Here is a 15,791-nt window from a genome sequence, read left to right on the forward strand (position 1 = left end):
GGAGAAACACACAGGGAAGAGGGTTCGGGGTACGAGGAAGATGAGGATGGAGGTAATGTAGGTAGCTCACAGCAGCAAGGAAGCGGAGAAACCGGTTTCCCCAACAGCCAGGATATGTTTGTCACCCTGGACCTGGAACCAGTAACCCCCGAACTCACCCAAGACCCTGAGGGCACACAGGGGACCTCTGGTGAGTGTACCTTTGTAAATATTACACATGGTTTAAAAGCAAGCGTGTTTAATGATTAATGATTAATTTGCCCTGGCAATCGTGGCCAGTACAGCTACTGGAAAAGTCTGTGAACGTGTATGGGGATGGAGCGGAAATCCTCCAGGGACATCTCCAGAAAGCTCTCCTTCATGTACTCCCAAAGCCTTTGCAAAAGGTTTCTGGGGAGGGCTGCCTTATCCCGTCTGCCATGGTAGGACACTTTACCACGCCAGGCCAGTAGCACGTCGTCTGGAATCATTGCATAACAAAGCATGGCAGCGTATGGTCCCGGTGTTTGCTGGCATGCAGACAACATCCATTCCTTATCGCTCTTTGTTATCCTCAGGAGAGTGATATCATTCACGGTCACCTGGTTGAAATGGGGCGATTTTATTAAGGGGACATTCAGAGGTGCCCATTCCAGCTCTGCTGAACAGAAATGTTCCCCGCTGTTAGCCATGCGGTGGGGGGAGGGGTGAAGTGATCATCCCAGAGAATTGGGTGTGTGGGGGGAGGGGAGTTAGTTGGGTTTGTGCTGCATGTTAACCTGGAAACCGCAGCCCCTCCTTTTACATTGCAAACACATTTTAAATGGCCAACCCAATTCATGCTTGATATGGGAAATGAGGGCGCTGCTGTTTGAAACCATTCCCACATGTTAAGAAGGTTAAAAAAGCCAAAAGACTGTGGCTTACCATGGCTGCCTGCAAGCCGAAATCTGTTGCCTGGCACTGCGTGAGTGATCTCTCACACCAAACCGGCAGGCCCTCACTATAAGAGGAAAAATGCGACCTTGTAACGAAAGCACATGTGCTGTGTAATGTGAACAGCAAAATTTAACGTGAAAGAGTGTACCCATTGTTCTCTAAAATGTGTCAAACTGATATGCTCCAGCGTATGGTTGATCTGCAGGAAAGGCAGCAGGAGCAGAGACCGCCGCTACAGCCCCTGTATAACCAACAGCCCTCCTCCCCAAGTTCCATAGCCTCCTCACCCAGACGCCCAAGAACACGGTGGGGGGGGCCTCCGGCCACCCAGTCACTCCACCCCAGATGATTGCCCGAGCATCAGAAGGCTGGCCTTCAATAAGAGTTAAAGTTTTAAAATGCAGTGTGTCCTTTTCCTTTCCTCCTCCCCCACCCATCCCGGGCTACCTTGGCAATTATCCCCCTAGTTGTGTGATGAATTAATAAAGATTGCATGAATGTGAAGTAACAATGACTTTATTGCCTCTGCAAGTGGTGCTTGAAGTGGGGAGGGGAGGGTGGGGTGGGGTGGTTGGTTTACAGGGAACTAGAGTGAACTGTGTGGGGGGGGCAGAGGGTTCATCAAGGAGAAACAAACAGAAGTTTCACATCGTAGCCTGGCCAGTCACAAAACTCGTTTTCAAAGCTTCTCTGATGCGCACCGCGCCCTGCTGTGCTCCTCTAACCGCCCTGGTGTCTGGCTGCGCATAATCAGCAGCCAGGCGATTTGCCTCAACCTCCCACCCCGCCATAAATGTCTCCCCCTTACTCTCACAGATATTGTGGAGCGCACAGCAAGCAGCAATAACAATGGGGATATTCTTTTCGCTGAGGTCTGAGCGAGTCAGTAAGCTGCGCCAGCGCGCTTTTAAACGTCCAAATGCACATTCCACCACCATTCGGCACTTGCTCAGCCTGTAGTTGAACAGGTCCTGACTCCTGTCCAGGCTGCCTGTGTATGGCTTCATGAGCCATGGCATTAAGGGGTAGGCTGGGTCCCCAAGGATCACGATAGGCATTTCAACATCCCCAACGGTTACTTTCTGGTCTGGGAAGAAAGTCCCTTCCTCCAGCTTTCGAAACAGAGCAGAGTGCCTGAAGACGCGAGCATCATGTACCTTTCCCGGCCATCCCACGTTGATGTTGGTGAAATGTCCCTTGTGATCCACCAGGGCTTGCAGCAGGATTGAAAAGTACCCCTTGCGGTTTATGTACTCGGTGGCTTGGTGCTCCGGTGCCAAGATAGGGATATGGGTTCCATCTATGGCTCCACCACAGTTTGGGAATCCCATTGCAGCAAAGCCATCCACTATGGCCTGCACGTTTCCCAGAGTCACTACCCTTGATATCACCAGGTCTTTCATTGCCCTGGCAACTTGGATCACAGCAGCCCCCACAGTAGATTTGCCCACTCCAAATTGATTCCCGACTGACCAGTAGCTGTCTGGCGTTGCAAGCTTCCACAGGGCTATCGCCACTTGCTTCTCAACTGTGAGGGCTGCTCTCATTTTGGTATTCTGGTGCTTCAGGGCAGGGGAAAGCAAGTCACAAAGTTCCATGAAAGTGCCCTTACGCATGCGAAAGTTTCGCAGCCACTGGGAATCGTCCCACACCTGCAGCACGATGTGGTCCCACCAGTCTGTGCTTGTTTCCCGTGCCCAGAATCGGCGTTCCATGAACCTGCCCCAGAAACACCATGATTTCCACATTGCTGGGGCCTGTGCCTTGTGAGAGGTCTATGTCCATGTCAATTTCCTCATTACTCTCGTTGCCGCGCTGCAATCGCCTCCTCGGCTGGTCCGGGTTTCGCTTTGGCATGTCCTGGCTCTGCATATACTCCAGGACAATGCGCGTGGTGTTCATAGTGCTCATAATTGCTGTGGTGATCTGAGCGGGCTCCATGATCACAGTGCTAGCTATGGCACCTGGTCTGAAAAAAGGCGCGAAACTGGTATCTGACGGACCAGGGGAAGGAGGGAGGAAGGGAGGGAGGACCAAGTGACGACATGGTGTACAGGTACAGGGAATTAAAATCAAGAAAGGTGGCTGTGCATCAGGGAGAAACACAAACAACTGTCACACAGAATGCCCCCCCCCCAAAGATTAAACTCAAAACCCTGGGTTTAGCAGGCCGTTGATTTCACAGAGGGAGGGAAAGCAAACGAATACAGAACAAATCTATTTTTTACATCTTAAGCTGGCAGCCGATGGTGCAGCATGACTGATAGCTTCTGCAGTACGACGACAACGGATACCAGTCATAATATACCATCTTCTGCCAAAAGGCAAGGGGCTGCTGCTGTGTAGCAATGCAGCCCCACATCTGCCAGCCCCACATCTGCCAGCACCCAGATCGCCCTCGGCCTCTTCTGGGTGCTTAGCAAAAAATACTGGGCGATTGGCAGAAAATAGCATACTACGACTGATAACCATCATCATCGAGACAATTGCATATCTGCCCAGGTGTCCATGATTGACAGCCACTGCAGATACTACTCGTAATATACTATCTTCTACCAAAAGGCAAGGGGCTGCCAACCCCATGGCTACCAGTCATGCTGCACCATCTACCACCAAAAGGGAGTTAGCTGCTGCTGCTGCTGTATAGCAATGCAGTACCATGTCTGCCGGCACCCAGATGACATATGGTGACGGTGAGCTGATCTGAGCGGGCTCCATGCTTGCCGTGGTATGTTGTCTGCACAGGTAACCCAGGTAAAAAGGCGTGAATCTATTGTCTGCCGGTGCTCTGACGGAGGGGGAGGGGCCTGATGACATGTACCCAGAACCCCCCGCAACACTGTTTTGCATCATTCAGGCATTGGGATCTCAACCCAAAATTCCAATGGGCGGCGGAGACTGCGGGAACTGTGGGATAGCTACCCATAGTGCAATGCTCCGGAAGTCGACGCTAGCCTCGGTACTGTGGACGCGGTCTGCCGATTAGAGCACTTAGAGCATTTTATGTGGGGACACACACAATCGGCTGTATACAACCGATTTCTATAAAACCGGCTTCTATAAATTCGACCTAATTTCGTAGTGTAGACATACTGTGCTGATTAGGCCTCAACTGCAGTGATGTATCCAGTTCTGGGTGTCACATTTCAGGCAAGATGTGGACAAATTGGAGAAAGTCCAGAGAAGAGCAACAAAAATGATTAAAGGTCTAGAAAACATGACCTATGAGGGAAGATTGAAAAAACTGGGTTTGTTTAGTCTGGAGAAGAGAAGACTGAGAGGGGACATGATAACAGTTTTCGAGTACGTAAAAGATTGTTACAAGGAGGAGGGAGAAAAATTGTTTTTCTTAACCTCTTGAGGATAGGACAAGAAGCAATGGGTTTAATTTGCAGCAAGGAAGGTTTAGGTTGGACATTAGGAAAAAACTTCCTAACTGTCAGGGAGGTTAAGCACTGGAATAAATTGTCAAGGGAGGTTGTGGAATCTCCATCATTGGAGATTTTTAAGAGCAGTTTAGGCAAACACCTGTCAGGGATGGTCTAGATAATACTTAATCCTGCCATGAGTGCAGGGGACTGACTAGATGCCCTCTCGAGGTCCCTGCCAGTCCTATGATTCTATGATAGTTGGGAGATGGGTGATATCCACATCCCACCTGTGGAACCTTGTGAAATGCTCAGCCCCTGCTGCCAGCTGGACTCAGGCGATCTGCCGTGACGTTGTGGGGAGACTCTGGCTCTGAGTGATGCCCCACATGGGCTAGGGCACCGGTTTGCCTCGCCCCACTGCTGCTGCCCATGTTCTGGCTGGTCTCAGTTCTCTGTGGCAGTGGGTCAACCTTCCTATACGCACACTAGGATGGCTCTGCTTTCCTCCAGCTGTGACATAGGGAGATAGGGTCCAAGGGGCAAAGTGCAGCTGCAGCCACGCTGCAACCAGCAATCTTAGCGCTCTCCTGAGTCCACTGCAAAGTGATCGCTTCTACTCCCCTTCCCTCTCTCTTCCAGACGCCCAGGGACCCCAGCTCGGTTCAGCGACCCTCGCATCTGGGCCAGCAACTGGTTTCTCTCCCCCAGACTCCAGCAGAGAGCCATGAGGGGCATGTTCTGCTCCTTGTACAGCTGGATGCTTGTTCACCTTGCCTGGATGTGCCTCCTTTCCTCCATGCAGGTAAGGGTGCATGCACCTGCCAGGTCTCATCAGCACCGACGGTGATCCCAAAGCTGGGCATGAGCCTCTGCCCTCCCCACAGGGCCCACCCTGGGGAGGCAGATGGGGGATTCCAGGCCCCTCCTCTTTCCAGCCCACCCTATGGAAATGTTTAATAGGGAGGGGAAATAATTTCCCAAGGATCCTGGTAGATTCTCCATCATTGGCAACTTTTAAATCAAGATTGGTATTGTTTTAAACCGATTTGCTGTAGTCAAAAAATAATTATTGTGGGGTAGTTCTACAGCCCGCGTGATGCAGGAGATCAGATGAGATGGTCACAGCTGGCCTGGGAAGTTATAACTCTGCTATGACTCTGCCCTCAGTCATTGTTCTGTTCTGGAAGATGTTCCCTGCCCATCTCAGAAACAGCCCCTAGCCCGGCTCACAACTAGTTAATCCAGGGGAGATTCCGGCCCAGCCGTTGCGTGTAACACGAGTATCGCCCGGGGCAGGAGACAGGCCTCAGGTTGTGGCCTGAAGCACAGCAGACTGGAGCTGTCTGACCACAGAGCTGGAAGCGCGTTCCAAAGCTGAGGCCCCTCCACTGAGAATGCCCAGCCCCCAGTGTCTAGATCTAGGTGCTGTGGGCCAGTTCATCCGTAGTGTCACTCCATGGAAGCCTGTGGAGCAATGGTTACACCAGGGTGAACTTGGCCCAGTGGCTGCAGCTGCCCAGAGAATGGTTGGGAATGCTCCTGCCATTGCTCTAGAGACCCAGTGCCGCTCTGCTGGTGACAGCGCAGTCACCATCCAGCCCCGGAGGCTGCACCAGCTCTCCCCAGGGCTAGCACCAGGGTTGGCCAGAGCTCAGAAAGAGTCTCAGAACAGATGAGGCCTGTTTGCGAGAACACCGAGCTGATCTCCTCTGCCCTGGCAGTGCGTAGGGAGAGCGGTGGGTTGTCGGGGGCCAGGACCCAACTCGGATGCTCGACAGGGTTTTCCTGGAATTTCATCAGATACTCCTTAATGTTCTCAGGGTGATAGGACCTGCTGCACCCTTCCCCCAGCTGCCAGTGCCCCCTAATCCTGACCCAAACACCCCACTATAGCAAGATTGGGTTCCCTACCACTCTCCACCCCCTGCCCTGGGCCCCACCCACAGCTGTGCCTAGGACCCTCAATCCAGCCCTGCACCCCCTGCCATTCCAGCCTTCGCCCTCCCGTCCCAGCTGTGCCCATGGCCCTCAATCCAGCCCTGCACCCTTTACCGTTCCAGCCCTGGGCCTCCCCACAGTTGTGCCCATGGCCCTCAATCCAGCCCTGCACCCTCTGCTGTTCCAGTCCCGGGCCCCACCCACAGCTGTTTCCATGGCCCTCAATCCAGCCCTGCACCCTCTGCCGTTCCAGCCCTGGGCCCCACCCTAGGATTGCCAACCCTCCCGGTTTGGCCAGGAGTCTCCCAAAATCGGGCTCGATCTCCCGGAGGCTACTGAAGCCAAACTGGAAGATTTTAGGCTGCTAAAAGTCCGGCGGCACAGCAGGGCTAAGGCTGGCTCCCTGCCTGCCTTGGCTCCATGCTGTTCCCGGAAATGGCCAGCATGTCTGGCAATGGGTCCTAGGAAGAGGCATGGCTAGGGGGTCTCAGCACACTGCCCCCGCCCCGAGTGCCGACTCCCATTGGGAACAGGGAACCGTGGCCAATGGGAGCTGCGCGAGTGGTGTTTGCAGGCAGCGTCAGCGCGCAGAGCCGCCTAGCTGCCCGTGAGCCTAGGAGCCGCTGCCCGACATCCAGAACCCACCCGAGCTAAGTGCCACCCAGCTGAAGCCTGCACCCCGAACCTCTTCCCGCACCTCAACCCCCTGCCCCAGTTCCCTCCAGCACCCAAACTCCCTCCTGGAGCCTGCACGCCGAACCCCTCCTGCACCCCAACCCCCTGCCACAGCTGTTAGCCCCCTCCCGCACTCAAACATTCTCCTTGAACCCGAACCCTCACCCACACTCTGAACCCCTTGACCCCACCCTCCAGCCCAGAGCCCACACCTCATCCCGCACCCCAACCCTCTGTCCCAGCCCGGTGAAAGTGAGTGAGGGTGGGAGAAAGTGAGCGATGGAGGGAGGGGGGCTGGAGTGAGCGGGGGGTGGGGCCTCGGAGAAGGGGCAGGGCAGAGGCTGGGGCTTGGGGCAGGGGGACAGGTGGGAGCAAGGGTGTTTGGGTTTGTGTGATTAGACAGTTGGCAACCCTACCCCACCCACAGCTGTGCCAATGGCCTTCAATCCAGCCCTGCACCCACTGCCATTCCAGCCCTGGGCCCACCTACAGATCTAGCCTCTGCCTCGTGCTGCACGCTGATCTGGCTGAGCAAGTGGGAAGGGGCTGCATTTTCCCTGGCGGTCCCTGTGCTCCAGGCAGATCTAACCTGAGATCTGTCCTCCCAGCACTGCAGAGCGAAAGTTCTGGAGAAGACCTTCGAGGAGTGGATGAAATACCGGGACGAGTGCTTGAAGAAGCTGGCAAATGAGCCATTCCCCACAGGTAGGGCAGCCCGCAGGGGCAGTGCTGGGGGGATTGGAGACCATGTTTAAGCACAGTGGATTTACTGCCTATGGCCACATTCCCGCAGGGGCAGCTCCCTCCCAGCAGGGGTTGTATGGCTTGCTTTCGGCTTAGACCGGCGATGGCCACAGTGAAATCTTGGACTGGGGGACTGCGCATGGGCAGGCTGAAGCTGCCTGCGCTTTTGCAAGTGCAGGGAGAGAAACTCCCACAGGCCAGCCCTTTCCTGGGGATGAGGGCTAGGAGCTGGGATGTTTCAGGACACGACAGTCCCTGCAACTCTGCCCCCCCCCCCAACAACTGCCAGAGGCCCCCCCCCCATGGTTCATTAATACGACGACCCGCAGTGCTGATTGCCTCATGGCCATTCCACTCTCCAGCCAGTCCCCGGCCTGCTGTCTGAGCTAAGAGCCACCTGCTGTGGCTGACTCACCAGCCTGCTCAAAAGCCCACCCCGACTAGCTATTTATGGCCCCTAATCTGTGCGACCAGGGGCAGCATCTGCCCGGCTTGCACTGTGTTAGCCACTATCGACCCATTGTGATGCCACCATGGCAACTGACTGCATGTCCAAGGTGAGGAACTCAGAGCCTGTCTCATCAAAGGCCGAGAGGAGACGAGACAGACATATGGGCAGAGGTTTGCAGAGAGTTCCTGAGGCACTTGGGTGGCAGGTGGCATGGCCCCCAGAGTGTGGCACTTGGAGCTCTGGGTGCTGAGAAAAAGCAAAGCATGGTGCAGGGCTCCAGGAGACAACTCAGCTGGACTGCCTGCTCCCTGGGAAATCCTGTCCAGGCCGACAGCTGGCACTCAGACTGGCACATGAGAAAGCTGCCAAGGTCCCAGGCCCAGGTCAGTGCGAGGGCGGGCAGGATTCTGGGAGTTTGGCTATCACTAGGCATTGCTGGGCTCTAGCCTTTGCATTGCAGTAGTACCTTGGGGCCCCAGTCAGAGGTCAGGGTCCCACGGTGCTAGGCGCTGTGCAGACATGGAACAGAGCAATATACAGATCAAGTAGGGCAGGTTCCCAGGGAGTGTGCACACAATCACTGAAGCTCGCAGTTTTAAAGCTAAGTCTCAGCATTTTGATTTAAGGAGCTCCCAGTAGTAGCCTGGGTCACTGTGACCATGAGAATGGCCAACAGGCTGGCAGCACCCCACAAGGGCAGGTGACCCGAAGCTCAGGGAAGTCAGGGCCTAAGTGAGTCCCAGGACATTGGATCAGGCTCTCCCTGAGAGCAGCAGCTGCTGGCTGGGATGGCTGGAGAGCTGTTTGCAGAGTGGCTTCTGGGTGGCGGCAGGTGGAGAGTTCCAACCCGCTGTGCAGAGCGAGTCGGCAGGGGAGAGGAATGAGGAATGCTCTCAGCTAACAGGTGTGACCACCTGCAATTCCCTGTTTGCAAGGCCTGTGTAAGCAGATGATGGGAATGGTGCAGACCAGGCACTGTGCAGACAGCTGGCCTCTTCCCTCCTGAGCTTTGCCTTTGTCTTTCGAAGGGCTCTACTGCAACCGGACGTTCGACATGTACGCTTGCTGGCCAGATGGGAGCCCGGGCAGCACCATCAACGTGTCCTGTCCTTTCTACCTGCCATGGTTCGAGAAAGGTAATACCCCGGTGCCCTGCTCTGGAGTCTGGCATCTGACTCCACAGGGAGTCACAATCCTCTCCACTGTGGAGATGGGGAAACTGAGGCACACCACAGGGAACTGACTTGCTCAGGGTCACAAGTCAGTGGCAGGGCTGTGAGTAGGACCCGGGGATTCACTTTCCCTAAACCCTCAGGGCTTTGCACACCTCAGGGCATCACTCACCCCTGCACAGAGTGGGTGTGAAACACGACCAGGTCTCCCACAGTGAAGTGTCTCACACTCGCTGTGCACGGGTGAGTGACTGCACAAGGGGTTAGAATCAGGTGCCTGGCACCTCCGAAGAGGCACTCAGCCCCAGGGCTGCAGGCTCACATGCAGAGGTGCCTTTTTGCTGTGCTTGCATAGGGGGAAGGAGGCCCATCGCCTGCACCCCCCCCCCCGCCATGGGGCAGGAGGAGCCCCTCTCTATAGCACTCCCCTCACCTGGGTCAGCTTGCCCCATGACTCTGTTGCCTTCATGGGCCACTCACCCAACCCAAACAGCTGCAAACGATGGCCCAACAGCCTGCACCAGGCCCTGTAGCCTCATCACCCAGGGTAAGTCTGTGAGGGATGGGATAACAGCTTGGAAACAGGAGAATCCACCTGCCTCTGCAGCCAGAATCCCCTGCAAACAGGCTCTGTGCTGAGCCCCCAGTGCAGGGTAACCATCTCCCCACCACACACCCCTGCCACTCTTGGGCATCTCTTCCTCTGCCAGTGAGAGCCCAGAGCAGCAGCCAATACACAGTGAGAGAGACTGTCATGAGGACGCTCCTGGCCTGACTCCAAGGGTCTCAAGGGCCAGCCTGGCCTTGTGGCCTGATCTTACAGAGCCATGTGCTGGGCTGTGCTCATCCACTCCACGCTGGGAGAAGCATCTGAATGTTGCGGTGGTGCTGTCAGCCCTCTGGGGCTCCTCCATCACTGGAGAGGGTTGGCAACAAACTAAGCCAGCCATACGCCCCAATAGAGGGCGTCCCTGTGGTAGCATAAACCAAATGTACCCATAGTTCTTTGAGTATCGACAGACTTTTATTCAGGCATCACACACGTCCTGGCAATACAATAACTCCTCACTTAAAGTCGTCCTGGTTAACATTATTTCGTTGTTATGTTGCTGATCAATTAGAGAACATGCTCATTTAAAGTTGTGCAATGCTCCCTTATAACATTGTTTGGCAGCTGCCTGCTTTGTCCACTGTTTGCAGAAAGAGCAGCCCATTGGAGCTAGCTGATGGGGACTTGGAACCAGGGTGGACCGGCAGCCCCCCTATCAGCTCCCTGCTCCCCTAAGTTTCCTGTGCAGCAGCCGCCCAGCAAGCTATCGATTGTCGGGCAGTTCAGCTGTCCCTCCCCCAACTGCCGTGTGCTGCTCCTACCCTCTGCCTTGGAGCTGCTCTCAGGAGCCTCCTGCTTGCTGTGAAGGACGGGGGGAGGAAGAAGTGTGCCCCCCACTTACCCCAGCTACATAAAGTGGGGGGGGAATACGACAGGGCTCAGGCTGGAGGGCACTTGCTGGCATCTGCTTCTGTCTCAATTTGCTGATCTACTTAAAAGGGCAATGTACTTAGAGTGCAGTCAGCGTACTTAAAGGGGCAATGCGTGTCTCTCTCACACACACAATGTATGTCTCTGCCATGCTGTCTCCCCTCTCTCCATTCGTGCTGCCTTGTAGAATGTGAGGCTACATTAACAACAATGTATTAACCCTTGAGGGTTCAGCCGAGTGCTAGTTCATCATTTAGCAGTAAGGCATTCCCTGGGAAATAACCCACCCTCTTCCACCCTCTGACTCCACCACCTCAACCAAGCTGCACAATCATCATTGCTGTGTACAGTATTACATTGTTTGTTTAAAACTTATACTGTGTATATGTATGTATATATACACAAAATATAGTCTTTTGTCTGGCAAAAAACATTTCCCTGGAATCTAACCCCCCCATTTACATTAATTCCTATGGGGAAATCGGATTCGCTTAACATCGTTTCGCTTAAAGTAGCATTTTTTAGGAACATAACTACAACATTAAGCGAGGAGTTACTGAAGGTTCACGGTCCCAGGCGTTTCCTCAGTCACTAACAATGCACAACACAACCTTAGAACAACTGCATGTTTCCTTGTTTCACTCTCAACCTATGCCCACTAGTGTAGGGTTGCCAACTTTCTAATTGCTGAAAACCGAACTGCCTTGCCCTGCCCCGCCTCTTCCCTTGAGGCCCTGCCCCTGCTCACTCCTCTCCCCCTCCCTCCAACCCCCTTCACTCAGTCCCTCCTCTCACAGGACACACCTGCTGCCTGCAGAGTCAGGCGGGGAGGAGCTGACATGGAGCCTGCCCACCTGCCCAGTCGGGGCACAGCGGGGGTCGGTCCCCAAAGCAAGGGGACAGGGCAGGGAGGGATTCGTCCCTGTAGCAATCGGGGCATGGGGGGCAGAAGGAGGGGAGCAGACAGGAGTCCTCCCGTCCGCCCGGGCGGTAGCACCTATCTCTTGGAGCCCAGTCCCGAAGCAAGCCACTGCTCTCTGTCAGGCATCAGCAGCTGAGAGGAGAGCAGCTCCTTCATGTGTAGGGCCCTACCAAATTCACAGCCATGAAAATTGTGTCATGGACTGTGAAATCTGGTTTCCACCTGTGAAATCTGGTCTTTTGTTTGCTTTTCCCTAGACAATACAGATTTTACGAGGGAGATCAGCATTTCTCAAATTGAGGGTCCTGACCCAAAAGGGAGTTGCAGGGGGGTCACAAGGTTATTTTAGGGGGGTCACAATATTGCCACCTTTACTTCTGTGCTGCCTTCAGAGCTGGGCAACTGGAGAGTGGCGGCTGCTGGCTGGGAGCTCAGCTCTGAAGGCAGAACTGCTGCCAGCAGCAGCGCAGAAGTAAGGATGGCATGGTATGAGCCTTTCATTTGGTGATACCTGGGGGTGTCTGGTGGAGTTCACCCATTCTTACATCATGTCCTTGCTTTGGAATGAGGACCTGTAATACCCACCCATTTTGCACACTACGTTCACTATGTCACTTATAATGAGGTGTGAGCTCCTGATCAGCTTTGGTCTGGGACCATCCTCTAGCACAAACTCTCCAACTCTTGTGAGTACTGGATCTTCACCAGTCCTGATTTTACCTGTATACTATCACTGGAGGCATATGGAGACAATGCATTAGTAACACCCTCTCTTCACTTCTGTCTTTTTTGTCTCTCCAGTAAAGGCAAACAGGTTAAAGCATCTGCATTTCCAGCTTCTTACCAGCTTTGTACAAAACAGAATATTCAGAGGCTCTTAATGTCAGCGCCCGCCTCTGGATTCTGGGAGATGCCATTTGTGGCACAGCCTTTGTCTCATTAAACCCGGAGAGGAGGGGGTTGTGATCGGTGCAGATTATAAACCTATGCTCTCATATATATATTTGTGAGACTTCTGTACCCCAAAGATAACAGCTAATCCTTCTCAATATAGCTGTGAATAATTATGTTCAGCAGAAGACAGAGTCCGGGATACAAATCCAATTGATTGCTCTGATTCATCCACCATCTGGTGAACTAAAATGGCTCCAATTCCATAAAGAGATGCATCACAAGTCAAGAACGGTTTTTTAGCAGCTTGATAATGGACCGGGACTTCTGAGGACTGCAGCTCTGATATATGCTAAGTACAGAGGCATACTGAATTCCTTTGACTTTATCTCTCACTGGGTGTAGTCCCGGGGCATCCACGTTATATCCCAAGCATATCACTTCATGTACCAGGAAGGAAGACTGATCCCTTTTTAGGCACGCACCTGCTTTCATTAGCCCTTTTAGCACTTTTGCTAGATGTTGTAACTATTTTATGTCAGTGGTATCTGTCATTAGTATGCCATCCAAATATACTGCCTGCCGTGGGGTACACTCACTGCTGTGGTGCCTCCTTGTGGCTACATATGGGGGGTTAGTTCTCATCTGGTCTGGTGCCCCCCTTCCATTGCTCATTTGCTAGCTCTGCAATCCCTCTCTCTGGATTTGGGGTGTTCCCTCTTCATGACTTGACCCCGCTAGGTCACTATAGTCCTCCCTTTCCAGGGTATCAAAGTCCCACTGGACCAACTGTCTCAGGCAGTCTTCTGATCCACTGCCAAGTCTGTGCCACTTTCCTAGCGGCTGGCAGGGGAACCCAGGCCTGCCCACTACTCCAGGTTCCAGCCCAGGGACCCCATGCTCAGCAACTGCAGTCTGCTCAACCTCCAACCTGTTGCCATGCCTTGGCCTCTTTCCTAACTCTTTTCTCTATTTTCTGGCCCATCTCCGCTCCCCATGATTACTTCACCCCTCTCGGCTTCTTGCCTGAGTCTGCAGTCCAAGGCAGGATCCCAGGGCTTACTCCCCCCTAGAACTCCTCCTTGTACCTAGCCAACTCCCCTCCTCTCTAGGGAGTGACTAACATAGCTCCTGCTAAAACTGCAAACAGGCTTTGGAACTGAGTACTGTTCTAATTGTGAGACCCTCTTTACAGGCAATTTACAGTCCCCAAATATGCGTACGGTGCCGTCTGGCTTTAACACTGGTACTATTGGTGCAGCCCATTCAGAAAACTTTCTGGATCCACAATGCTAAAGGCCAATGGAAAGGACACCAGCACTCACTGGTTCAAATTCTGGGATGCTTGTGATGTCCCAAACAAAGACCTGATTGAATGCCTTCCCCATTGGCAGCAGACTGTGCTCAACCTCATGCGGACAACACGCGGAAGGTGTGTCTATCTCCTTCACTGATGGAAAAATCAAAGAATCACCGAATTGTAACTGTGGTGAGGTACAAACCATGCAACACATTATGGACAACTGTCCCATTCCCAGTTATGGTGGTGGCATAAGTGGGATCCACCGGGCTCAAAGCATTAGAATGGCTTTTGATTCGCCAGATTCAGTTATAATCCCAGACTGTTGCTTTTCAAATGCCATACGAAAGAAGAACAGGCTCAATAATACCAGTGGCCTCTAGTTTTTTTAATTAAATTTCTACTTTTTGTTTCATAACAGAGGGTACAGATCTGGGTTTGAAATAACAAGGTGTGACATTTATGTAGATTTTTAGCAGTCATGCCTTTTAAGGTGCCCCGTTCATCTTTAAATACTCCTTATATGTATTTAAAACAGTTTCCAGAACTAGATCATTTTCTGATTTCAAGTGATGCACTTTTCCCTTCCAGTCCAGTGAAAGGTCATCCAACCATCCTTGACCGAGCAACTTTGGGTCAGTGCCTTCAGTCACAAGCAATGGTGGATGCCTTATTTGGCTCTGGTGGGAAACCTTTGCATTGGTGGCTCCCAGTATCTTTATTGCTTCTCCAGTGTTTCATTTTATCCTACGTTTCTGCACTGGAGATGGTTTGCTATCTTTCCACAAGGTCTCACATGCTTCTTGGCTCATAATAATCATGCTACATCCCGTATTTGAGTTCAAACCGTGCATTTCCCCCCCACTTACAGTTAGTCTAATATGAATGGGATCTACTTTAGGAATATTTGTTTCAGTTATACTATAGATAGGATTAGTCACTTCCTCCTCTTCTTTTTCATTGCTTTCCTTCTTCAGTACATGAAAGGTACTGTGGCTATGAGGCTGCTTTTCATCATGGTTTTATGCCTCTGCTTGCTTGGTTTTATTTTGACACAGTCTTCTAACATGCCCAGTCAATCTGTAAATGTGACATTTTTTATGTTTAAATCTGCAGACATTTGGGGTGTGTTTGCCTCCACAATAACACTCCCTGCTACTGATTGGATCACTTTCCCAGGTTGCCTGGCAATTTTGTGCACAGTACCTTGTGTTTCCTGAATGCTCTTCTGAAGGCTTCTGTGACTTGTGTTTGTAAATCCTGTACGTTTTTCTTTGCAGATTCCATAGCCTGGGCTGATTTCAGAACTGTTTCAAATGTTAACTGTGTCCAGACAATAATCTCCTTTGCATTCTGGCATCATTAATGCCACAAACTAATCTGTCTCTTGGCATCTGTGTCAGAGTTACACCATAATTGCAATCTTGAGGGAGCCTCCTCAGTCCTGCCACAAATTCTCCTACTGTCTCCCCCGATTTCCTTGACCGAGAGTTAAACTTAAATCGTTCTCCTGTTTCACTGGCTGTTGGGTTGAAATGTTTTTTTAACAGATTTACTAGCTCATCAAAAGTTTCATCTACAGGCTTTTCAGGGGTTAACAGGCCCCTACACTGCTGAATGTGATAGCTTTCTGCTTACCTTCATCTGTCATAGCATTAGCAGTGCCAAAATAAGATAATATTTTGCAGTATTCTGCCCAAGTTTGCGGATTAAATGGTAAAATGGTCCCAAAGGTTGCAGCCATTTCCCTGGTGTTTGTGAGGATACTAACGTACATACTAACACACGCTTTCCTTTTGTCTTCATTGAGGGGTCGGCTCCACCTCATCACCATAGATTGTAGCTTAAACCAGTGGTTCTCAAAGCTGGTCCGCCGCTTGTTCAGGGAAAGCCCCTGGTGGGCCGGGTTGGTTTGTTTACCTGCCACGT

The 15,791-nt window shown here is 52.4% G+C and overlaps 1 protein-coding gene across 1 annotated transcript in view; it reads left to right on the plus strand.

Annotated features, from left to right (window-relative positions):
- The window catches only part of LOC117883489 (glucagon receptor-like), a 47,634-nt gene that overhangs the window by 19,167 nt on the left and 12,676 nt on the right, over positions 1-15,791 (plus strand). Inside the window, exons 2-4 of the mRNA XM_034782752.1 lie at positions 4,929-5,091; positions 7,511-7,607; positions 9,126-9,233. Coding sequence (XP_034638643.1) covers positions 5,014-5,091; positions 7,511-7,607; positions 9,126-9,233 — 283 coding nt within the window. The 5' untranslated portion in view covers positions 4,929-5,013. The remainder of the gene's footprint in view (positions 1-4,928; positions 5,092-7,510; positions 7,608-9,125; positions 9,234-15,791) is intronic.

Source organism: Trachemys scripta, chromosome 10 (assembly GCF_013100865.1).
Source record: "Trachemys scripta elegans isolate TJP31775 chromosome 10, CAS_Tse_1.0, whole genome shotgun sequence".
Classification (NCBI taxonomy): Eukaryota; Metazoa; Chordata; order Testudines; family Emydidae; genus Trachemys; species Trachemys scripta.